General features: G+C 40.2%; 2 protein-coding genes and 1 long non-coding RNA gene across 5 annotated transcripts in view; 2 read left to right on the plus strand and 1 right to left on the minus strand.

The window, feature by feature from the left end:
- The window catches only part of fkbp15b (FKBP prolyl isomerase family member 15b), a 42145-nt gene extending 28266 nt beyond the window's left edge, over positions 1-13879 (plus strand). For all 3 annotated transcript variants that reach the window (XM_030059862.1, XM_030059863.1, XM_030059864.1), the window contains 8 exons: positions 38-193; positions 1947-2099; positions 3296-3373; positions 4058-4171; positions 6022-6129; positions 7199-7890; positions 11573-11681; positions 13257-13879. In XM_030059862.1, the coding sequence (XP_029915722.1) occupies positions 38-193; positions 1947-2099; positions 3296-3373; positions 4058-4171; positions 6022-6129; positions 7199-7890; positions 11573-11681; positions 13257-13334 (1488 nt within the window). In that variant the 3' untranslated portion in view covers positions 13335-13879. The remainder of the gene's footprint in view (positions 1-37; positions 194-1946; positions 2100-3295; positions 3374-4057; positions 4172-6021; positions 6130-7198; positions 7891-11572; positions 11682-13256) is intronic.
- A 2506-nt stretch (positions 13880-16385) lies between these two features.
- On the plus strand, positions 16386-24085 carry LOC115365877 (uncharacterized). Its single transcript, XM_030061079.1, has 10 exons — positions 16386-16545; positions 18581-18740; positions 18833-18911; positions 19088-19203; positions 19979-20057; positions 20148-20531; positions 21337-21517; positions 22959-23110; positions 23516-23659; positions 23918-24085. Exons 1-9 carry the CDS (start codon positions 16386-16388, stop codon positions 23645-23647), a joined length of 1443 nt encoding a protein of 480 aa, XP_029916939.1. The 3' UTR covers positions 23648-23659; positions 23918-24085.
- LOC115365601 (uncharacterized) lies at positions 17075-18182 on the minus strand. The gene is made up of 4 exons (XR_003928772.1): positions 18089-18182; positions 17943-18017; positions 17802-17860; positions 17075-17719 (listed from the first exon to the last, which is right to left on the minus strand). It is a non-coding gene; the product is annotated as an uncharacterized LOC115365601 (long non-coding RNA).
- Positions 24086-26360: the final 2275 nt, after the last annotated feature.

Below are 26360 nucleotides of genomic sequence, written 5' to 3' on the forward strand. Positions count from 1 at the left end.
CGAATACTATCAAACAAGTGGTTCCCGTCCTTTCCAGATGCTGTCAGACAGGAAGAGGAAATGGCAGGCTGAGCGTCAGCGGCGAGATGAGGAGGTTGAGGAGCTTCGCAAGAGCAGTCAGCAGGAGCTGGACAACCTGCGAGCTCAGCTGCGCAAGGCCAGGACCAGCACCAATAATGCTGCATCCCAGCAGGTAGTGCACTGATAACCTGATGGTTTCATGACCTGGACACAAGATGTGAGGGACGTCCACACAAATGGAATGAGTAGAACCGGCATGATATAGGGAATTATGCATTACAGGTTCAAGCAATCTGATTGGCCGAGAGCCATGTATTACTTAATATAACATCACAGGAGCCCCATCACTTTCTCTGTATTATTCTACTACAACAGCTGTCAAACTAACAGCTGATTGTCTATCATCTACAGGTGAATAGTGCATTCTCTGTGTTGTCAACAATGGATATCAAATATAACTTTTGGTTTGGATTATGAGACTGAAAAAAGAAAATGGAAACAAAGCAAACTACTTTGACCAGATTAGTGATCACGCAGCGTTACAGAAGAACAAATTGGCAAAGAAGTGAGGAGCTGCAAGACAGACGTGTGGGCTCTCCACTTTTTTAACAGCTGGCTAGAAAGGAACATTGTAACAGATGACATGATGCATGTCATCTGTAAACAGTCAACACCTCAGTTTGGTTTATATATTCTAGAAAACAGCCTCTTGTGTTCTATGATGTTTGCTAATCCTATCAGCTGTGTTATCATTAACAAAAAAATAGATTAGACAACTTTATTCAGAAAATTATTTTTGGGTCATCTGGCAGTTGGTTAAAAAAAAAATCATTTAAGAGGAATAATGAATAAAGCATCTCCTAGGTATAAAACAAGAAATTGATACATATCGTAGAAATCATAGTATCACAACATCTCATATTTGACTTAGGTCCCAAATACTATACATGAGGTATGCACAAGATAGATGCATGTCAAAGGAACACCTGAGTCAAATCAAGAGAAAAATCTACGAGTCAAGTAACCTAATTACAGTTCAGTTAGACAAATTTTGATAAATACATAGAACAGAAAATGTTTTTGGTTAGCATCAGCCCTTTTCCAACATAAACTCTCAGTGAATGCTACAGCTGTTGCCTTAGCAACAGCAACATAAACTGGGTTGCCGATTCTACTCAGTTCTGTTTCTGTGGTTGTACCAGTTAAGTGTGTGTGTGATAGGAGATAAGACAACAAATTTACAGTAAAATACAATATCCAGAATACAAGCAAGCTTATCATAGTAGATGCAAAGCACTTTTATGCTGTAATAAGTCATTTATGCCTTATTACAGTTTGTTTGCTTGCCTTCTACAATAAATCTAATTTGTTTTATCCATTGTAAGAGAAGTGGACATCTTCACCCAAAGTCACAGTCAGCTTTTGTGTTTCTTTTTTTTTCCAAAAGAAGTGGCTTTGAAATGTTTGGCCTGTAGACTGCACACACTCGGAAAAGTTTTTGTGGAGTTTGCAATGTGTGTATCTCTCAGGAGAACCACCAACACCAAAAATGTCAGGTTTTAGGGGTAAAAGTTTGCATGGTTGCCACACATCTTGGAAAGCTTGGGAAAACTGGAAATTCATAGACTAGTTTTCCAGTTATGAATTCACCTAGAAAACTGATAAACTTTTGAACCGTTTGGCCACTTTTTTTTTTTTAATTTTGAATTGTTCTGAGATAACATAGACACAAGTCATTGGATGTGTTGAAAGAGTGGGAACCCTGGTATGGACAGTATCCTATTATTCAATCCATTTCCATTTAAGACATGGATATGGGATGTTTTCAGAGAAACTGCATGGTTAATGTGTATTTTTGCTTGGTCATTCCATTTACATTTCAGTATGTGTATTTGCCTGTGTGCATGGGTGTGTGTTGGCTGTAGTTGTCCCAGTTGCAGGCAGAACTGGAGCAGGAATGGAAGGGGAAGTGTGAGCAGGCACTGAGTGCGGCTAAAGAGCAGCATGGCCGAGAGATGGCTGACCTGTCAGAGCAGAGGGACGCTCTGGAGCACAAGCTGCTCCAGCTACAGGACAAGGTCAACACCACTTCCATTTTACCACATTAACCAATAGCTGCGTCCTAAAAACACACTGCATACTAACACTCAAAAGTATCTACAGCATATTCAGTCTCCACTGTATATACACTACTCACAAAAAGTTAGGGATATTTGGCTTTTGGGTGAAATTTATGGAAAATGTAAGAAGTTCACGCTACAGTGATATTATATCATGAAAGTAGGGCATTTAAGTAGAAGCATGCACTGGTGATTTCCTCATCTCAAACAATTTCTTGAAACAAAAGCCAACAACAGTGGTGGATATACCACAACAACAAATGTCAGTGTCAATAACTTGTCATGTGCCCTTGAGCATCAATTACAGCTTGACAGCGACGTCTCATGCTGTTCACAAGTCGACTTATTGTCTGCTGAGGCATGGCATCCCACTCTTCTTGAAGGGCGGCCCTCAGGACATTGAGGTTCTGGGGTACAGAGCTCCGAGCCTCTACACGGCGACTCAGCTGATCCCATAGGTTTTCTATGGGATTCAGGTCTGGAGAAAGTACAGGCCACTCCATCTGAGGTACCCCAGTCTCCAGCAGCTGTTCCCTAATGATACGACCTCGATGAGCTGGAGCATCAAACACCTGATGTGAATTTTACCGTTAAACTCCTTGTTAGAGAACAGCAACTTGTGCAAAAAGTACTGAAACATTGAACAGTTGGACATGTGCATTCAAAAGTTTACAGAAGGTCACATTAAGGTCACCTGTAAAGGTTATAATGCATTTTAGGTTCATCCTGAAATTTCACCCGAAAGCCGAATATCCCTAACTTTTTGTGAGTAGTATATTTTGACAGTTAGTGTGATAGAAACATATAACAGCATTTCTTACCAACAGGAAATAATGCAAAGTGATGAAATCACAAGATTGGGAATGGCTGACTCATTTTGATTGAAATTGTCATTAGTGGAGATAATCATATACATCACTTAACTGTTTCAGGAAGACTTTGGTAAATGTATGTCGTGAAATCACTGGAGTGGGGTTTAATTAGGTGTGTTCAATCAGAGCTACGTTAGTTCTGACAGCTTTGTGTCTTTATTTCTGCTTGTTGTTCATTCACAAATGATTAGTATTAAAAAAGTCTTAAATTTGGCTTAGTGGACGCTGTACCTTGGTGGGGTGAAGTGTAGTTACCTTGCTGTTTGTCTCTCAAACTCTTAGCTGACGGCTCTGAAGCAGGCCAGAGACTCTGAGGATCAGCGAGGGCAGACGGAGGAGCTGCAAGTCCTTCAGCAGAAAGTAAGACAGAGGATCTGCTATCGGTTTGGCTCCAAGTGTGATCTTCACCACTCCTGCTTCCCTAATTTGATTTAACGGTGCATCATTGCCAGGGAATGCATTTGTCAGGGATGCTGTTTTTTTTATGGCATTTTAAAACAAGTCGTTGTGTTTTGTTTAAATACATAGCTGTTTTTCTTTTTTCATGAGAGGGTAGTTTTTGCTGATTCCGTCCTTTAACTTTAGAATTGGCTGCACCAACAAGGATCAATTTAATTTGAGTTCTAATCAGCGTTAAGCAAAGCTAAAATAGATAAATCCAAATTTGAAATTAAGCAAAGCTAAATTTCACAATTAAAAATGAAGCCTGGTTTAGTTAAGTGATTAAGACAGTGTAAATAAGACAGCTTCAGAGTTGCTGTAAGGTTTATTTTTTTCACATTTTGACGGAGCCAGGCTATTGACTCCTACAGACTTCAAATCCTTATGCTAAGCTAACAGGAAATGCTACTGAAATACTACCCATGATGTACTTGACATACAGAGGTGAAAATGGTACATTCTTGCTTGTTTTCTGAGTTTACATACACACACACATACACACACACACACACACACACACACACACACACACACACACACACACAAACTGTATATATGCTATATCTGCACATACACACACACAGTGGTCTTGTTTTCTCTCAGTATACAGGCTTGGAGCAGCAGTCAGTGGCTGTTAAGCAGAAGCTGGAAAGGCGGGTGGCTGAACTGGAGAAGAGACTGGAGGAGCAGGAAAACACAGGAGACACTGCAGGAGAGGTGAAGACACTTTGTCGCACACACACACAAACACACTTGAAATGCTTTGCCGAGCATGCCATACACTAATTCCCCCAGTGTTTCACAACTGCATGAAATGTTATGTTTTTGTTTTTAGTTTATTGCACAAAACGAGTTGCTTGAGGGGGCATGGGTTGTTTTGCAGACAAATTGTCAAGTCATAGGATTCAAGGAACCTGTGCACTTGAATATTTCCACCAGTAGATGTCACTGCAGGACAGCTAAAACCTGCAGACCTTCCCAATCTGGCATTGAGTTTTTAACCACCCACAAACAGTGCACCGTTTTCCTGTAGTTGCATGAAAACACATGTGAATAGTTTAGTTCTGTTTAGTTTATTTGCACAATAATAAAGATTCAGGGACACTCAATAGTAAAAACAAGCTGTGCAAGATTGTGCAAGATACAATTAAGTCAAGTCAAACTTATTTCTATAGCACATTTTAAAATAACACAAGCTGACCAAAGCACTCTACAAACGTTGTTAAAAAGCAGTCAAGCAAAGCAGACAACATTACAAAACAGTCATTCATATATCCAGACTAGAGACACTTTAAGTTAAAATCAGTCATTAAGGTAAAACCTTGAAAAGAATCAATCATAAAACACAGTTTTAAAAGCACATTTACTAATGCCAAATTAATTGTAATACAAGTAAAGACATTATTATTTATCACAATAAAAGACACTTAAACACAGAGCACATGGCACGTCAGTAATATGGTTTTTTACCTAAAAGAAATAAGCCAGCATGGAAAATAGGAGGAAAAAAGAAAAATGAGATAAAAATGAGTATACAGACACAAGAAACAAAAGCATCCTAGTATAAACTTAATTCAGCAGTAATTTAACAATGTACTATAAGCTGAACTATAAGGGGTAGGCAGTGATTTCAGTGTCATATTCAACGAATTTCATATATGTGGACATCTGAAATTGATGAAAAATTGATGTCTGGATATATGATAGTGGGGTAAATAGAAATCCTTTCTACACGTAGTTGAAAATGAGTGAATGTCTGATAGAATTAAAAAAAAAATCAAAAAAGTGATTGGAAGGTCTTGCTGGCAGTTCATATGCTTAAGATATGATGGATATGCAGCAGCTCAAACAATATACAGTAGTTAATTCAGGGATAAATATACTGTAATACTTTTACATGAGTAGAAGGATGAATTAAAAAATAAACTCTGCTCAGTAATTCCAAGCTTTTTGTAGACATTTTTAACAGACATCCTCAGTATGATTTTACCAATGTAATCTTTCATCTGCTGTAGTCATGAAGCATTTTGGAGAATGACTATTCCATTTATGAATATGTAGTAGGTTTTGTTTTCATTGCAAAGAAGCATGAAGTTGCTTTTTTGTATTGAGAGGGCCCTTTTTCAAATAAGACAGAATACAGATGCATTTGCAGTATAATGTAATTCATCATGCTTGTCTTATGACAGTTGTAAATGGTTGAAAGTACTACTTTTTGATTAGCAGTTTACATAGGATGAGGCCTCAGTCATTTTAACCATTACAGGTTGATGAAATAAATTTCCACATATCCTCCTGTATATTATGCACCTTCTGATGTGGTTATATCGATGAATTTACTTTTGTTTTACTCAGATGCAGTTAATTTATCAAAACCAATTATATTATTATGATGGCTTATAGGGCTATTTATGTTTACCAGCATCAAGGGCTAGTATGTAATTAAAGTAGAAGCTTTGGGAACAGGATTATATAGTGTATATTGATAAAGCCAACAAGATTACATATGCTAACATTCTTAATGATTTCTGAGAGGTGAAAATGATGGCAGCCATCTGTTCCTGCAGGTGAAGCGTGTGATGAACGGAGTGTTTCACTCTTTGCGAGGGGAGTTTGACCTCAGTGAATCGTACAGTGGCCAGGCTGTGCTGGCAGTGATTGTCAGCACCATCAAGGTACGTTTTTTTTTTTTTTTTTTCAGCAAATCTATTAGTTGCACTAACATTGCTCACGTGAAGCAGCCATTTTGAGTTGGTCTTGTTGATTTTTTGAAAATAAAACACGTATAAGCGGGACAGGTAAAAGAGGAAAGAAAAACTAGTCAACACCTCTCCAAGCGACCAGCAGGGCTTCACTGTGACGAGGTTCTATCTGCAGTGGAAAATAAATCCAGGAAAGTAAAGTGAGTGGAGTTGAGCCGAGTCGGTAACATGCAGTGGAAAAACGGTATCACTAGGGACATTTAGTAAGACGTGCATAGGTATGTGGTTGACTTTATTATGGTGAGGAAATACTGGTCTGAAGAAAGATGGAAATCACTAAAAATGTTCATATCAAAGTGGAATGAATTGAAACCAATGTCTGAAAGTCCAGCAAACAATAAACAAAACCAAATTCAATAACCACATGTAAAAATTACATGACTCAAGGAAATGTGGCCACTTGAATGAATCCTCTTTGAGGAGCTCCTGGGTCATAGACACATGCTCACCTGCAGACTCTAGCCCCTCTGGCTATCAGCATTCTGGCTTCAGTCTAGACAGTAAAGTGTTGAAAATATATATCAATCTTGCTAAATTTCCATTCTGTACCTTCATCTTGGTATCTTCACTTCAGTTGATAGGGATTTTTGCCAACCGACCAATGCCAGAATTTTTTTTTAACAAAGCTACTTTTGTCCTGATATTACGTTTCTTTAATCCTTTTCATTCCATTCCAAATTACTCAAAAAGCATTCAGTGTTTACCAAATTATATTCTTGTCAGGGTGGAAAAGCATTTAGAGTCTAAGGAACTAAAATTCCCTGCTGAAACTGAGAAGTGTAATAATATCAGTAATACGTATTCCTGTGTGCCATCCAATCAAAACTTTGCATTAGAATTAATTCAGGGTAATTATACAGTTCATATGTAAATCAACCTGCATTGTTTTCATCATACCGATGGTGGGAAACTGACAAGCTGATATTCAGATTTATATAAAAGGCCAAGCAAGTCATGTGGCTGTCTGATTTCGTCCCCCTAGAATGTGACTCTCCAGCTTCTCAACGGCACAGAAAGACCTTTACCACAGCAGAGTCAGAGGGATGAAGAAGAAGAGGAGGAAGAAAGTGATGTGAAAGAGACAGAGGAAAAACATAAACAGAATGTCCATGTAAATGGAGAGAAGAAAGAAGAAGAAGAAGAAGAAGAAGAAGAGGGAAAAGAGAAAGTTGAAGTGCAGAAGGTTGAATCAGAATCAGTGCAAGTCGGCGATGCCCAAACGGATCAGGAAGTCAGTCAGGAAGTAGCCATAGAGAAGGAGACACCAGTAGCATCGGTGTCAGTAACGCAAAGCCAGCCAGAACCTGTTGAAGCTACAGATCCCAGTCCAGCTTCATCCAGCGAGGTGAAACCTCCGGAGGCAATGGCAACAGACTGGAAGGTCCAACAGGAGCAGGAAGCACATTCAACTCCTGAAGCATCTCCAGAGGTAAAAGACAGCAGTGAGGCTTCAGCTGTAGCAGATGGACCTGAGGAGAGTCCAGATTCTCAGAGGCAACAGGAGCCCAGGTCAGAGGGTGAGCCTGCAGCGAGCTTTGAGGTAGACCAAGTCAGCATGGACGTTGCAGATCCTCTAGGAGAAACAAACGCCATGTCTCATAAGGTTTCTGGGCCGCCAACTAACCCACCACCCCCACCGAACAGGCTTCAGGATGGCACAGGCAAAGTCACCAGGTGAGTCCACCGAGTTATCCACGTCTGTTGCATAATTTATGCAAGGTATGCTTACACAAATGCAGAGGACAAAACAAAGTCCGTTCCTGGCATTCTTGCAGAGCAAAATGTGCTGAAATTTGTAAAACATTTCAGGCACTAAATAAAAACTACTGGTGAAGAGCAACTATCAACCAAGAAGAAGAAGACATAATTTTGTTTGTTTGTGGGTAAACAAAAGGCCGTGGTGGCAGATTTGGAAGAGAATCTGGCTTAATTAATTCATGCCATCTTTTTTGCAAAACTCTTTGTTGGCGATGGAGCATCATGGAAAGCACAAGTAGCCATTTTTAAATCCATCTCTCCAGCATAACATTGCTTTAGGTTCTCCCCGTGTGGAAAAAAATATGTGGAACCTCATACTGCACCACAGGAGTGGATCTTCTGGCTTGTGCTATGTAAGCAGACAGGTTATGTTGGTCAAGAACTTGTGTATGCGTGCCTTGCATAGACTGCATAACAGGCCTAAGCTTCCCTGCATATGCCTTGGCACCCACTGATGTTTTATTGGTCGACCTCCACTCTGCCCAGCTCTCAGTAAAACCTCTCAGTGTCTTGATTGTTAGCTGAAACATGCTGGCTCCTTTTTCAGCTGCCCTCAGTCTTTAAATAAACAATCCCATTCATTTTCACTGTAGACATTTCATCGATAAGCTTTGAACTAAGCCAACCTGCTCCAAAATCAATTTGTGAGTTTTTAACAAGAGACTCAGGGAAAACATTTAATTGAAAGGCACATTGGCAAAAACAGACATCTCCTGTTGTATTCATTTCTAAGAAACATTTTTTATTTAAATATTGATCAAAAATATATATATTTTTACAAACATTTTATCTTTGCATATATATCAGTACATATATATACACACACAACTATGTACATTTGGAATTTACACAGAAACTCTGGAATAAAACATCTTTTCAAGACAGAGCTGAACTTTTGTAGGGTGTTAGCTTGTATAGTTGCCTGGGTGTCATATACTCCTGATCAAAGATTTAAGACCAGTTGAGAAATTGCAAGAATTTACATTTTGCACTGTTGGATCTTAAGAAGGTTCTAAGTAGAGCTTCAAAATGCAAAAAGAGTGAGACAAATCACATCTTGATCACATCTTGACCAGCTGCCCCAAACACCAGCCACCAAATGGCGACCTGGGCCTAATGAACCTGGATGACGAGACACTGGAATGGCTTGCTACAACAGAGCTGAGGATCTAAAGACACGCAAGAAGAAGTGCAAACTCCAAACGGGCAATTTTGTACCGTTGAAGGAGACGAGGCCTTTGAAGACGTTTTTTGTTCTTAAAACCCTTCTCTCTCAGATGCCGTCTGATGGTTATGGCACCAGTGACAAGCTTAATTTGGGCCGAGGATCGTCCCGTGTCTTGACGGACAGCCAATTGGATCCTCCGGCTCAGGGCCGGTGAAATTTTGTTGGGTCTACCACTTGACTTTTTTGTTCTATAACCCTCAGGATCTTTTAAGAAGTTAAAAATGACTGTCTTACTGCGTCCAACCTCAGCAGCAATGGCACACTGTGAGGGCCTTGTTGTTGGGCCTTGCTTATGCAGCTTAACAATCCGACCACGTTCAAAGACAGAAAGCTTTTTTGCCTTTGCCATCAGGAGGTCATGACAGTGTGGATACCTGACAGAAAATGACACGGAATCCACATTTTTGTGAAGATTTGGGCTTTTAAAGGTTGTGGTCTTAAACTTTTGATCAGCTGATGAACAGCCTATTTCAGTTTAATGGTTGTTTGCAATAAATTGCTTACTCAATTTTTTTTTTTTTTTTTTGTCTCACTCCCATTTCTTCTTTTTGCATTTTGAAGCTCCACTTAGAACCTTCTTAAGATCCAACAGTGCAAAATGTAAATTCTTGCAATTTTTCAACTGGTCTTATTTTGATCAGCAGTGTACGAGTCCACATGGTGGTGAAAAATCCTCATTAGTTGTGTCATGCTCTTCTGGGCTGCTAGTCCACAATACTGGATTTTTATCTCTCCATTCACTTCTGTAACAAAACAGCTCCCAAAATAAAACTTGTACATACTGTACATGTGAACAAAGTGGATAATGCCAATGTAAAAAGTCCCAGTACCTATTTCTGAGGAAATTACACAGCCTTTGTTATTTTCTTATGTGAATTGAAAAGTAGATAACTTCTGCAGTAGTAACTTCTGCATAGTGACCTTATACCAGGAACAAATGACCTGATAGCACTTTCATAATTTATTGGAATTGCATTTGCAAAATGGGTAACATGACTTGTGTTTTTTCATATTGGCATAATCTGCTTTGTTCATGTTTGTTTCTGCGCTAAAAGTGTTCTTTTCAAAGCTGTTTTGTTCTGGTGAATGGAGAGACAGAAATACAGTATTATCGATTAGCAGGCCAGGGGAGCACAGAGCAAGTAATGAGACTTCTGCAAACAATATTTCAGCTTGATTAGTGAAATGTTTTTTTTGTTTGTTTGTTTGTTTGTTTGTTTGTTTGTTTTTGTTTGTTTTTGACCATTCTGAAAATGGTTTTGTGTCATTTTCTATGAGGTATGGAACAGTTACTCAAAAAAAAACCACAATACATCTAGAGCAGCTTTTAGGAATTTTGACATTATGCTCCGTCAAACCAGATGGTCAGTCAGGGCTCAGGCTCAGTCAGACTTCAGGCAACAGGCAAGTAATGTACATCCACAGAGGTTGAATTAGGTAAAATGGGCATTGTACAGGGAAAGTATTGTCAGTGAAAGTACCGGCAGCCATCTTTGTGGAACTGATTCAGTAAGTTTACTGACACTTCCATGGTGACAAATCAAGCTCCTGGCCATTCATAGGTGGATCTCTCTCTGTCACCACAACAACCAAGGGGTAGGTTCAAGTTAACAAATGAAATTAATTTAAATCACTGGCATGCTGCTCAAGTAATTAAAGTGAATAGAAGCTAATTCATGTTTTGGGCTAACATTAATATTAGCTAATTAGGTGTCAGCTAATGTCAATTAAACTCATTAGCTGTGTAGATGTTGTTAACAAAGTTATTGTGCAATGTTCTGGAAAGGCCACCAAGAAGCTACCAGGTAAGCCTCAGCTACTCCTAAAACTCTTTTTTCATTTGAATCAAAATTAAGAGCTCCAAGGTTGTTTTCACCGTTCTTTCATTTCAGTTCTTGTGAAAGCAGAACTGTTAGCTCCAGAAATACTCTTATTTGTCTTGAACCAAAGGTCTCATGTGGGTCCTACCCAGTTCAGTTTCTATGTGTATGTCCCATAATTATTTGATGTTATTTTTACTGTTAGGTTGCTTTTTTGTGACTTGAATTCATTTAACTAGCCCACATTTGTAACAAGATTGTTTTCCCCTCTAATCTGCATGGATTCCTGCAAACTAATTGCCTGTCTGAACATACTTTCTTTCATGCTCGCTTGCTTTTTGTTCCTCTGCCTCTTTCCTTTTCTCTCTCTCCTATCTCCTGTCTTTCTTCCTCACCATCCTCCTCTCCCTCCCTCCCTCCCTCCCTCCCTCCCTCCCTCCCTCCCTCTCTCTCTCTCTCTCTCTCTCTCTCTCTCTCTCTCTCTCTCTCTCTCTCTGTCTCCCTCTCTCTATCTCTCTCTCTCTCTCTGTGACATGTCATGTTCTCTCAGTCTGACCGGGGGGGTTGGTGAGGAAAATGGAGAGGAGCCATTTTTCCATGTGCCAGCTCCGACCAAACCCCCCCCTCCGCCCAGCGAGGAGGAAGAGGAGGATGAGCTGGTGAGGAAGAATCTGTAGGGTTTAGTCATCAGAGCTGTCAGATTTCAGCACATTGCTTCACCCCCCATCCCACCCCCTGTGTTTTCTCTGTGTTGTAGCATCACCTCATAACTGGAAATACCTGAATCAGTGGTTTTCAAAATGCAGGTTGGGGACCCCCAGGGGTCCTTGACAGGATTGCAAAGGGTCCTCAGTAAAATCAGGAATAGTTAAATTCCACTGTCATTTAATTCACTAGAAATGTAGAAAATGTATGAAGGATCTTTTGAACATTTTCTTCTTTGTGGTTTGATCTCACCACAAATTGAGATGAGATAACACTGTTTGTGTTGAAGTATGACATCTAAACAATTTAACCCTTTGAAACCTGCAAATGAGCAAAAAATGAAGTCATTTTTGGCCAAAAGACAAATGCATTTCAAATTGGGGTCCTCGGCTTACTGAAAGTCAACTTGGGGATCCAGAACATGAAAAAGCTTGAAAATCTCATCCCTGGTTACACTCGGATTAAATCATGTCATTCATTGTTTTTTTTTTTTTTTGTTTTGTTTTGTTTTGTTTTTAACCATTTTCATGCCAAAAAAAAAAAAAAAAATCAGTAAAAATAAAAGTCTTTACATTTTTGCATATTTTTCTCAAAAATTTTACTTATAGGATAATTCTGGTATTTTTCAGCTTCAGCTCTATTTTCCACCTTTTGAGGTCCAAAAGACTGATAGGGACAAACATTTGTGAGATTGGTCCTTTATTGAGAAAGAACATTTCAGCCATCATCCGCAAATGGCTGCAATGTAATTACATGCGGCAAAGTTCTTCTTCCAGAGAAATAACATCACTGTCAAATGACATCCAGTAAAAGTGCTTGTTTTTGCCACTGACAGGCTCAGATTGTTATTCTACATCATTGTGGAAAGGATCCCTACAGAGACAGACCACCTGAACACAAGTGTAGCTCTGAAATCTCTCATACATGCCCATTTTGTCAATAAAGAAAAACTTTTTACAAGGTGTAGACATCCAGTACACACGCATATATTCAGATACATTCCGGTTACATACTTGCTAATTTGCAAAAGGGTTAATTCATTAGACATCACTACAACACAAAAACATGTATGAATGATTTTTTAAACATGATGTTTTGATCTCACCAACTTTGAATTTATTTGACAAGTATGATGCCTAGACAATTCCACAGTTAACACAAACCAAAATATCTTTTCATATCAGAGTCCTGAGATCAAAATCACTTCAAGTGGTGGTCTGGGGCTTATTGACTTAAATGACTTGGGGGTCCAGGATATGAGAAAACCCCTCTGCTAGACCTGAGAACCACTGATTTAGATCATCATGGGACTACTGAAACTAGATAATTCTGCTGTTAATATTAGTAACAGTGTTATGATCATTCATAAATTGATATGTAATCAGATGGCATCATGTACATCATATGGGAGGTGGATGGCAATGACCAACCAATATCTGCCAATATCTGAGATTTAAGAAAGGGGTTAGCTTTGGGTGCTGTTTAGGTTTGATTGGTTGACTTCATCCTTGTGTGTGGTTTGTTTCCAGAGCTTGAAGGGGTGTCCTCCTCCAGCCCCGCTGTTTGGTGAAGAAGATGACGATGATGACCTGGATTGGCTGAGCTGAGGGGGAACTCGGGTCTTAATTCTCAACACTACAGCGGGGTATGTGTGATGCTTGGTGGCCGTCTCAGCCCAGTGAAGCAGTGCACACCACCAGAGGCAGCTGTGCTGAAAATCAGCGCCGGACGAAACCGCCGGAGCCCCCGGCCCTTCGCCTCTCTATTGACTTGTTGACTGACAGCTACTGCTGCACTCGTCTGGAGGACGGAGTTAGAACCCCAAGCTCCAGTTTCTCTCCACATAACAAGCCTGTAACCTAAACAGAATCAAAACCAATGCAATTCTTTCACAGTTCAATTGTGTGCTTTCTGTTGGCGACGACAGTATCTAGCATTTCCAGCCTAAATGTTTTTACACAATACTGTAGCAAATCATGATGACCTTGTTGATTCAGCAGTTTTCCTGTTGTCGTTGGTTTCAGGCAGTACCATTACATGTTGGTTTTTTTTTTGCTAATTATTAGCTTGCTGCTTTAAGTAAGAATATAACTTTTCCAAAATTTTGCTAACTTGAAATTCAATCCATAAAATAAATGACATGGAATCTGCAGACTTTTGTTGTGTTTTCTTTGTGTGCTGTGTGGGTCATGCTTCCAATGCATTGCTTCTGCTTAAATTTGTTGTGTGTTCAAGTTGAGGTATTAGAAACACCATTCAACAGTTGCATCTTTAGCGCTCTCTAAACATTGACATGTTCGACGGCCACAGAGCCTTTTAAGGCCATGACTGTCCCGTTCTGTGTCCACTTGTCTGTCATTTTTGATTTTCTAAGATGCTAATTCCACTGCTGTTTCATTTGGCCAGTACTTGACTTCTTTTGCTTTAGGCTCCTCCACCAAGTGAGGAGTACGTTAACACCTATTTAACAAATGAATACTGCTGCATGTTTTCAGAAATTATTAGTTATTCTTTTATCACTTCATGTTTAGACTGCTGTAACAGGAGATTTCTTTTATTATTTCCTTGCAATAATTTTTTTTTTTTTTGAGTGTCAAGTGCCAAAATAAACAATGCATCAACAGTTCATGCCATGTCACAAGCAACAAAAGATGAAGAGAGTAAACGGAAATAAAAACACTCATTTAAACCAAAAATGAAAACAAAAACAAAACCATCCCCACTGCAAGTCTCCTCCTCCCTGCAGCTCCACCCACAGGTGGCCTCCCTCCCTCCACCACCTGGCCACCTGGGATCCAGGCTACCCTTCCCATCTAAATCCATCCCAGCCTTAAGCAATTTCATTGTTTTGTCTTTTCAGTCTTTAGCTTTGTGATTAAATCAATGTCAGCTTGTGTTATTTAGATTGTTTTAAGAAACAAATTATTTTTTATTATTTATCAATCACAAATTTAAATCAAATGGATAGATAAAGTAAGAGGTCTGGCTCAAGTCTAAATGAATGAGACTGAGACAGTGTCAGTAAATAAGTTAGCTGCTGCTTATAATAGTTGAAGTGTGAAACTAATGTTAGCTGTTCTAATGTTATATACATATGATGCATTGTTATGGCAAGAAGATCCATCACTTTGACATGACACAAAAGACAGTTTTGCAAGTAAATCTTTATTTCAAATAATGAACAAAGAAGACAACATCACTTACAAATAGATGAAGCCTCAAGACAATAAAACAAAGTAGTTCAACAGAGAAAGATAGAGCAAGAACAAAACAAACCCAACGAAAAGGAGAAAAAAAAGATAAAAATGCTGGTGTATGACACTAAACACTTAAAACCTGGAAATACTGCATGCATTCATTGTTTTGATAGCTTTTGTTACTTTACTGTTTTACATTTTCCGGTCGCTGATTAAATTATTAAAATAATGTAATGATTTTAACAGCGTTCTTTTTTTTTCTTTTTCATCTTTTCGTCTTCTTCTTCAAGCCCAACAACAACAGCAGGTGGCAGTCGAGAGTTGTAAAGGATCTATGTTGCTAGGCAACACCAGCGCAAATCAAGTGTTGTTGAGGCGGATCAGATTTGATGAACTAAGACCGTAACACTGAGCAGCCTTTCCGGTAAGTCGGCGGTGAACCGTGTTAATGGTGCAGCTAATGGCAGAAACAAGACTTGGTTATGTCCTTTGCTTCAGCTCCCAGCCAGCTTAGCAAGAACTTTGCAAGTTTAAAGTTAGTCAGCTGTTACAGAGCTCTTGCGGTATGTTGACACTACATACTTTGAACAAGTTGAGAGTTCACTGGTGAAATTAGTCAGCATACAGTCTATTCACTAAGCTAGAGCATTTTCGGCTAGCGAGATACTTGTAGAACTGCCTCACACACAGCTTGGTGAAACGTCATTTGGAGGGGAGAGAAAATAGATTCTATCTTTAATTAAAAGGCTGCAGTTTTACCAGTCAACACTTGTTTGGTTATTAAATGTATACCGACTTTGCCAGTGCAAAATAACAATTCAGTATGTCAACAGAATTCAGTTCCTATGGAGGTGATGTGTTGGAGTTTGTTTACCACTGCTCCCTGGCCACATGCGTTAGCGATGAGAGGAATATTATAATGGAATATAACTGCCAGCTGCGCATGCAATTTCCACATTCCATCCTTAATAAAACTGTAATTATTTTATCAAATACGCGTAATTGAACATTACTAAACTTGCCATGCAACCATTGAAAATTAAATTACAAAAACGGCGGGAAGTTGTGTGAGTGACTGTTCGACCAGCATTGGACAGTGTCTGTAACTGGCTACCGTTCAGCTGATCATTTAAAGGCGGACTATGTGTTTCAAAGGGGAGGGCACACTAGGCTGTTGTATGACACAGTAGAAAAAAAATCCAATTTACTAATTAATTAGCTAAAAGCTAATTAAAAACTTCTCTTACACCTAAGTTAGGAACGATTTAGAGCAGCAAGTTCATAGCTAGGCCTAACTTATTTCCCTCTCTTCCACTTGAGTCCACATTGGCCCACAAGAGCAGGTCTGTTATCTTGCAGGCAGCTGAACAGTTAAAGGTGGTCACCCTACAACTGGCCACCTGTTCCCATACTTTGCTTCTAAAATGGCTTGGCCTTGCCCTCCCTCTCTCAGGTGAGGCAATGGGGAGCCTTGCAGGTGGACGTCTGGATGAAGCTCATTGTTTCCGGCCGATGTGCACTCATCCTGGCTGCTGGCAGGCAGAGCAGCGCATCCTCACAGGCAAACCTCGAATGACAGAGGCTCAAGCCTCGAGCAGGGCCACAGCAAGAGCTTGTGACAGTAGGCAGACCGATCTCTTCTTCACATACATTCACACAGAGGACAGTGGAATGTTCACACTTTTTAAACTACTGAAAGGCATTCACTAAGATGCCTTGGAGACACAAACTCAGCAGCCACAGCCAAAAGCAGCCAGCATCTGGCTTGTGTAACGTTATTAATTGACAATTTGGAAATTAATTTAAGAACAACAGTTCTTTTTGGAACAGTTCAGTTCAATATGAGTTTGCAAACCACAATTCGCGTCATTGTTTTTATAAATAAATGTGTGCAAATATTTAAGATTTGCTGTCTGTTGAAATATGAGAATCTTAAGTACTTAAACATTTTATATATATATATATATATATATATATATATATATATATATATATATATATATATATATGTAGCGTGAGGGAGGCTAGTACATAAGTATGGTATGCGACAACGCCACCTGGGGAATTTCACCCCAGGAAATTATTAATTAGAGGGCTAATGCACAGGGGGCCACTCAGGTTCGCAGTATCACAGGCAGAGACGGTTTCAATAAGGGAATGTTTATTAACAAAAAAAGAAATCACAAATAAAGCACCAGAAAATAATCGACATCTTACTAAAACCGCTGGTAGGGGGAGGAAGGTCGGACAGGGCTGGGGCTTACCACAGCAGCAGGGGAGTAATAACGTAAAAAGGGAGAAGGTCCAAAAATTATCCACCCGTGTCACTGCACACCAACCGAAAAGGGAACGTGAAGAAAACACCGCCACCAGGAAACCAAAATGCTGCCGGGAGCCTCAGCACCTGTCCAGGGAAAGAGAGGGAGAAAATTAAAACCCTACCAGCCCTGGTGCACTCTCAACTAATCAAAATAATACATCTAATTTGGAAAAAAACAAACAATACAATACAATAAACAAACAATTCACATAAACAAAACGAAAGAAAACAATAAACCAGAGAACCCAACAATAACACTAAAAACACAGGTCGCCGTGCCCAGGCGCTCCTTCTAGGACCAGCCTCCAGAGTGTGGGGTCCGGCCTCACGCCGACGGTGGGGACGGCGCCGGTCCTCGCCAGAGGGGGGAGAGAGCGACCTGCGGTGCGAGCAGTCGGCGGCGACGTGACCTCGCGAGAGGGAAGCATAAATAACAACTAGAGAGCCAAAGCAGCAGCCGGTGTTGGCGCAGTGGCTAAAAACAAGCCAAAGAATAAACCAATAAAAATCAATACATCAATAAACAATAGTTATAATACATTTGGCGTTGTGCATACCTTTAAACTTTGACAGCGCAGCCTCGCCGTGAGGGCGGGAGTGATACACACAACGGATGCTGCAGCAGGAAAATACATTATAAATATTTTTCCAGAGGGAGCTCAGCGATAGCGGCAAGAAAGCGGATGAAGACGACTCACCACGCCGACAGACAACCACGCGCAGCGGGCCTCCAGCGGAGCAGTCCTCCGCTCCTGGACCAGTGGTCGGCCACACTACAAACAGGTGGAAACTGTCACCGAACCGCCTGCAGCGCATTCAATTACAAGACAGCGCGATGCCTTACCTGGGTGATAATTTAACTTTCGTCGGCCGCCACGCCAAACAAAGGAGCCAAGCTGCCCAGCACGCTGCCTCTATACACCCGGAAGATGCATCGGGGAAAGAGGAAGGCCCAGGCGTGGGCGCCCCCGACATATATAGGCCTCACCGATAATTACAGTGTTGGAAGGCTGGCACAGTGCCACACAGTGGCCGGGAGGGAAGAACCACTTGCCACATATATATATATATATATATATATATATATATATATATATATATATATATATATATATATATATATGTATAGTTAGAATTGGAATTTGGAAGTTGAATTGGAAGAATTTATGATTGATGCATTAATCCAATGAATGAATTATTTCACCCTTACTGATATGTTTTTTGTTATTTTATTTTATTTAGTGTTTTATTAATTTAATTTTTTATAACTTTAATTTATCATTAGTAGTAGTAATAGCAGTTGTAGTAGCAGCATTATTGTTATTTCTTTTATCAGTGGATGAGTTTCCAACCCTCAGTGTGGTCAATGCATCAAAGTGGACTGAAGGCAGGAGGCTACCCGAGGTCAAGTCTCTTAGACGTGAAGATGATATATCCCAGGGTGCTACCAGCACCCTCAGCAGCCTGGAGGATTTACCCAGGGGAGGAGGAAGACAGTATGTTGTTTTTTTTTCCATCCTATTTTACAGTTGCCTCTGTATGAAGTAGAAACATCAACTGATGAAACTAGTTATTTCCTTCACTGCAGTGTAAGTGCTCACTACCCCAAGTGCAACGCAGCCACCACGACTCTTGTGGAAACAAACAGAGACAACAAGACAGTCAAGGTTGGTTTGGTGTTGGTTGGGCAATTGTGTTGGTTTGTCCCACTATAGACAAACTAATATTTTCTGCAAAAAGGCAGCTCATTTAATCGGATAAATTAAGGTTCTATCTCCCTTACTTAGTAATTTGGAATATGCAGCATATCCAGCTGTCCCTGATACATTGACTGTTCCTCCAGCTCAGCACTGCCCAGATCCACCCACTGTCCAGTTGCAACATGTCACAGTGCTCAGAGGTGACAGTGATGTGGATTCCCAATCCCCATTATATCCCTCCACAACACCCCCAAAACAGGTGATTGGCATGGCACGATACTACACAGCATGACATGACATGACATGGCATGACATGACACAACATGACATGACACGAAATGACACAATATGATATGTCATGACACAACAAGACATGACATGACAAGAAGTAAATGACACAACATGACGTGATGACACAAGACATGACCTGAAACGACATGACACAACATGACATGCCGTGAAACAACAAGACATGATATGACATGAAACAACACAACACAAAATGACATGACACAATATGAGCTGTAATGACATGACATGACATGACACAAGACATGATGTGACATGACACCAGACGTGATATGACATAAAACAGCATGATACAACTACACTACATGATAAGACACAACATGATATGGCATTACACAACATGAAAAGACATAACATGACGCAACATGACCGACACATGAGATGATATAACATGACATGACCTGACAGCATGACATGATGTCATGACAGCATAACATGACATGGAACAGCATTACAGGACACAACATGTCATGAAATGACATGACATACAGTGCATTCAGAAAGTATTCAAAAGCACCTGAAGGACTCTCAGACTCTCACACTGTTTTTATAACACAATAGAAAAACAGTTTATTACTCTTATTATCTATTTGTACAGTGCTTTGTGCAGCATCTCCTGTTCCTGTAGAATTTCTGTTGCTTTCCTTGTTATTTTGTGTTGTTTGATCATGAAAACATGTTAGATATCACACATTAAATTACTCCATTTGTCTTTTTTACCACAGTGTTAAATCTCCTCAAGTTGCCATCAAGGAACTGATTTGCCTCCCCCCTGTCGATTGTTCCAAAGCTGGAGCTAAAAAGGTGAATAACAAATGAAACCACAATTCCCTAAGTTTTAAGATGAATTCACAAAAGTAAATTATCTCTGAAGATGTTTTGTGTGTACTCAAGAAAAGACTGACACGGGAAAAGTCAAGGGAGTGGGTTCAATTCCACCGAACACATTTGATGTCACCATTGATGGAGGAAGAGAGGGGCTCTCTGAGTTCGGGGCCGGGTGCTGATCTACCAGATCCTGGTTCAGCCTGGGCCAGCCCAAACAGTGACCTCCAGGTAGGGGAGGCCACCGTCTCACCCCGGGACAGCCTTCTTGTTCCTGTAGATCAAAGTTTGCGTGCTGTTCCTGAGGCCGAAAATGGTGGGCGGCTGCCCAGGACAGCCAGCACCTTCCACGTCACTACCAAGCCTGTGGTCTTCCACCCTGTCTGGGAGAGGATGCAGAGAAGGCACACCCCGGAGGACCACCCTGCCTACAAATACAAACTGGACACAAAGGTTCGTCACCTCCATAACATTCTTTGGTTGTCCTTTTCTTTACTCCACAGTCTGGAGGTATTCAACTGGACAAAGGGAATTTTACAGAAGAGTCACTTCATAGGATTGCATCAGAATATGTTTTACAACTTGTGGTTTTCAGCCCAACTTAGGATACCAAACTCAAAAAATCACCTTAGCATGTTTTGCAATTTGTAGGGTCTGACAATGGTCAAATTTAAAGATATTCAGTGTCATCGCAAAATAGTATTTAGCATCGATATGAAACACTTGAAAATGAAAGTGTTAAAGTTTGCAGAGATTGCCCCTCCTACAGTGAGAAAACATTAGAGTGGGCACTGGTTTCCAACAATGCTGACCATGATAATACAACGCTAATTAACATACCAGTATTTCACTACAATTATAGCTCTGTTTGTTTGGTGTTTTCAACTTCTCATGAGGAGACTGGTCACTGGTCACGTACTTCCCTGATTACCCAGGCCTCACTCAGTACAGGAAGAACAGAATGAATTCCTTTTCAGCTGTTCATTAACAAATGAATTAAAGAATGTAAACTTGTATGATTTCATGCTAAATGTATGCAGAGTATGTGCACTGCTTGTACCCTTGTATCCTGACTGTGAATGAAATAAGAGACATTAATTGCTCTCTCTTGAAGGCCATCATCAATATTTTTCAGGTGAAGCTGACAACAGACAATTATTTTGGCTGATATTTAGTAACCTTTAAATTTGACCATTTTCGCAAGTAGGTGTGGATGTACGACCACATGACTCTTGTTCTATCTATACTGTCAAGTCAGACTGCAGTTGATGGGATTGACTGGGAGAGTCTGAAGAGACAGACATACCTGTGGAGGAATCACTTCCAAGCAGCTAATCGTGAGAGGGGACAGCCTCCATCTTTAAAGACTGATGCAGGATATCTCCATGCTGCCCCCAAGCCAACTCTAGACTATGGGCCCAAGGGCCCTCCATCCACAGGTAACTGCTGCAGTGCCTCTAAGGCTGAAGTCCCATGTAAAACTCTTTCATGCAACTTGGTTGTGTGTAACTGAGTTTCAGGCGAGTTGCACCATGTAGCAACTGATGCAGTTAACTGAAAGGTTGCATGACACTTCAAGCTGACACTGTTTTTTGCAACAAGGTTCAAGCTACAACTAATCAGAGCAGAGTATTATGTCACGTGTCTCTGCAGTTTGCAGCCCATCATTTTGATGGTTCTCGTGGGCTTTCAAAGGTATAGGCCACAGCAGACAGACTTCTGCAGACATGGAACTTGAACAAGGAAATGGGTGTTATGGAACATGTTAAACAGTAGTTCATTTCATTTAATTAGTCCTCTATGTATTGATGCCAGCCTTACTCAGTTGTTTTCGTAACTGATCATTGAAAAAAATCAAAACTCATCTCAGAAATGCATCTACATTGCATGAAAAAGTTGTGTAACATGAGCCTAAGGGTTCAGAGGTACAAAATGGAATCTACTTGATCTAGACCAGAGATAGGGAACCATGTGCCCTGGAGGACCAAGAGTCCACAGGTTTCACTGATTAGTTCACCTTCAACCACAGAGGAGGAACTAATCAGAAAAAAACCTGGTGTAGGCTTATATTGTTGAACTAACTAACTAACCTACAGACTCTTGGCCCTCCAGGGCACACAGTTCCCCATCATTGATCTAGACCTTTCCAAGAGATGGGAGAGTAGATTTTTAAGTCTGCTGATGATTTTAGCTTGAGGCTGCTAACTGCTGATTTGAAATGATATTCAATATATTTAGGGGTTCAAGCCCATAGAGCTGAAACCCTATTGCTTTTGGTACAGACATTTCTTTTTCCAAACTCTACAAAGTTGCCATAGAACTCATAAGGTCCACCATATTGGATTTTCCACCATTTTGATTTTTTTGAAAAACACATTTTTTTTTGCAACTCCTCCTAAGCTGTAGGTCCAATTCCTTTTCACTGTGGATCATCATTGGCTCTACTGTAAGTTTGTCCCAGACATGTGGTGCATAGAAACTAAAAGCTGCTTCACCTTGTTTTGTTTTGACCCTCAACAAAGTCAGCAAAACCGTTGCAGATGAGCGGAATGGGCTGAACGCTTCATAACATAACAGCAGATCAGAAAATAAAAAGATAGTGAGAAAAGAAGAGGAGCAGTAGTGTCAAAGCAATATTAAAATCTCTAAAAATCTAAAATTCAATCCAATCCAATATTTCAAAAAAGGCATCTATTGGACTAATAGATCAGTTAACCTAATTAATTGGTCTCACCCTGGTATTGAGTAGGGTGAGATCATGCTGGAATGATTTCACTGGTCTACCAAAAGAATCTGCAATCTTTGCAGTCATATAATGAGACCTGAGAGAGAAGAGAGTTTTCTGCTGGTGAACCAATGCTGATGATATTACCCGCCCAGGTCCCGCTAAATGCTGGTGTATGAGTTGTATGAACGGGATGTGGCAGAGCTACAGTCGTCTCCTGGCCTCTCCATCGGAGCTCTGTGTCTTTAGGAATGATGCCTTCAAGTCCTGCTGTGCAACTCACCCCGTCCTGAAGCTTGGACACCAAGTAAGTGTCCATGACCTCAGTGTTGACCTGCACAGTCTGTTGAATTTGATGTGCCATGCTTGCTCAGAACATCACCAAACAGGAGTAGGGACATGTGTCACTGTCATATGCAGTGTCAAGATTCAAAAAAGACTTAAGAAGCTCAGTTAATAATGAAAAACAAAATGAAATTTGATATGGTGCAAAATATTTGCAAAAGTGCACTATGGCAAAATAATAGAGCCTTTTACATTATTTTTACAGCCTCCTAATATTCTTTTGTGTTGATGTTCTTTCTGGCTAGTAACTGGCCACTTCTTTTCCTTTCAGTGTTCTATTTGAACTTTTGAGCCACAGGTGCAAGATTATACTTTTTTTTTTTTTTTTTTTTTTTTTTTTTTTTTCACAATTTCATGCTTTTCTCAGGCTGTAGATGAAGATGGGGAGAGTGAAACAGCACTGGACATGAGGGGCTTCATTCCTCCACCAAACTCAAAGCACAGTTCCCAAGATAAACCTAGTGTTGAACCAACCAAGTTAGTTGAATTATCACGGTGAAAAAATTCTCAGGTAATCCAATATTGTCTTAAATTTGCACTTCTTCTTTTAAAAACTAAAAAAAAAAAAAAAAAAGGCGACAAAGAAATTACATTATTTTAATACTTTTCTTAGTTTAAGTGGCTCAATACTGATGGAGGATTTACCTCATGTCTCTTCTATTTCTAGTTTCTATAATCCAATGAAGATTTTGTAATGTATAACCAACATTACAGTACTACATTTTGATATTCATCTTTTACTTTTATATTTATTTTTCTATGACTCCAGCAACATCTGAGATGCAAGACAGAAGTAAACGACCAAAGCTCAGTGGCCAAACCCTGTGGACACTGAAGAGGAGAGTCCATCAGCATTCAGCATTCCTAAAATAAATGTGTTCTATAACAAAAATGAGTTGTGTCTGCAAAAAGAGGCCTGCTGCAATTTAACATCATCATCTACAAACCAGGCTTTGGTTCCTGTTGTCTAAAGGTGGTTGAGCTTGTTGTTTCTTTAGAGCAGTAGGTGTCACCATAGAGTCACTGAGGGTCATGTGAAAAGACATGAAGAGTTTCATCCCATCATGAAGTCTCTACCGTTTGAGAAAAAAGAACTGACAAACTACACTTACAAAACAGTTCTGGGAAATTGAAAGCCACGCACACCATTCATTACTATTAAAGTTATCTTAACACCTTTGCAGTACAAAATAGCCAGTTATCTGTTAGTATGATTTTTTTAAACTAAGAAATGTCAGTCATTAACAGTATGTCCAGTATTCACACTAATATGTTTAAATGCACTTAAATTGGAGAACTGAAGTATTTCCGTTTATGGGATATTTAAATACCTCTGTCTTAGATTATATAATAAACACACAAACCAAAAAAAAAAAAATCTCCATGTTGTCATTTGTAATTTTGTCTCTTATTGAACAGTATTTTCCTGTAAACAAGTGCCAGCTCTGCCAAAAGAGATAAAATTATTCTGTCTGATTTTCTTCAAAAGTGTCATTTTCTTGATCATAGCAGAGTAATGTCTTATTATGCCTTGTTATACAATAATGATACACAATCTATCATGTGCATTTGAAATATACATCTTGCCATTTTTTTCTTTTTAAAATGAGTCGTTGCAGAAGAAGTTAGATGGTGGAACTATAACCGCTGAACACACATATCCCTCCGTCTAGTGCAGTGATCTGCACACCGCTGAAGGTACAAGAAGATCCAGCACAAAGTGTGCTCTCTGGCACAGTGCTGGGTCCTCCTGTACCCTCAGTGCTGCATGGACCATGGTGCCTGACAGAGGGATGTGTTCAGCTATTATAGTTCCACTACTTAACTTCTCCTAAGGCGACTCTTTTTTTTTTTTTTTTTTTTTTTTTTAATTCCAAGACATGTATTACAAATACACATGATACATGATATAAATAAGACAGTTTTAGGGTTTATTTTTTCACTTTGACAAAGCTAGGCTAATGGCTCCCATACATTTTAAGTCTTTATGCTATGCTAACACAAAATGCTACCCCTAGGAACTGAAACTGTGGACGTACAGAAGTGAAAATGGTTATCGAACATCTTGGACCCTAGCTTACACCGGGTGCAAAGCAGCGCCAAGCATGATGAAAGTGTCTGCTCGTTCCAAACCGGCGCAGTTGTCATTCTCCTGTCCAGCGCCTAAGCTGTGCATGTAGAAAATGCAGTCGTGCTCATCTGAACGCCCAAGGGTGCGTTGATCCACACACAGGGACAGCTGCTTCACCCCAGGGAGTGCTGATGGAATCCTGCTGTTGCTGTTGATGATCTGCTTGTGTGCTGTCACTGTGTGTACAAGCAGATCCGTTTACTCTGCAAAAAAGTGGAGGCAATGGATCTGGCGCACCTGGCAAATGCACCACTATAACAGCAATCCACCAAGGTGCAAGCACACCTGGCTTAGGGAATAGGAGATGGCACTCTGATTGGTTTATTGGATGTTATGCCCAAAATACACCCATGATTAATTAAGAGGCAAGAACAACCCTTTAGAAACTACTTGGAGAAACAACCTTTCTTTCTGCTGTTAAAATAGCAAAAGAAATATAACCCATGGTCTCAATCTGGGTAAGTCAGGAAAATGGTATTTTGCCCAAAATGTTGGCGTATTTCTGAAAGTACTTGTCTGAATCAAGGCTGACCTAAGCCCTGGGCTTAGTTAGCCCTGGGCTTAGTTAGCCTAGGGCTCAGGAATCCAAGTGTGAAAAGGGCTGATGTGGTTCTGTTTGTCCGGATTTCGACAGCGAATGGGGCTTTCAACCACACTGTCAGTCCAAGATGGTCCGTCTCTGTCACTTTCAGACCCTTCAGCGCCCTCCGAGACTTTTCACACCTCAAAACCTCACAGAGGTTTCAAAGAGCCCTTTGAATAAATGACCTCAAACCCGTCGAATATCAGCGCAAACAAACTCGGCTAATTTTAGATACCTTAACACTGAATATTTGTCATCGGGTATTGGCGGCATGCTGCTCGCCACTCTATAAACAAATGATCTCGCTAGTTTGGCGAAGGAAAGGAATACTGCATCGAGTTGTGTCAAGGCTGAGAGTGTCCAGGGCTCTTACTTCTACATACAATGCCTCCTGTGCTGACGCTCCTTGATCAAGTGTGACTTCATTTCCATCTACTGTATAGTGTGGTTTTCCAGGAGCCCCAGGCACAGTGAGCTTTATGTGTTTGTGTCCTAGTT

The sequence above is a fragment of the Myripristis murdjan genome, chromosome 9, assembly GCF_902150065.1.
Source record: "Myripristis murdjan chromosome 9, fMyrMur1.1, whole genome shotgun sequence".
Lineage (NCBI taxonomy): Eukaryota > Metazoa > Chordata > Actinopteri > Holocentriformes > Holocentridae > Myripristis > Myripristis murdjan.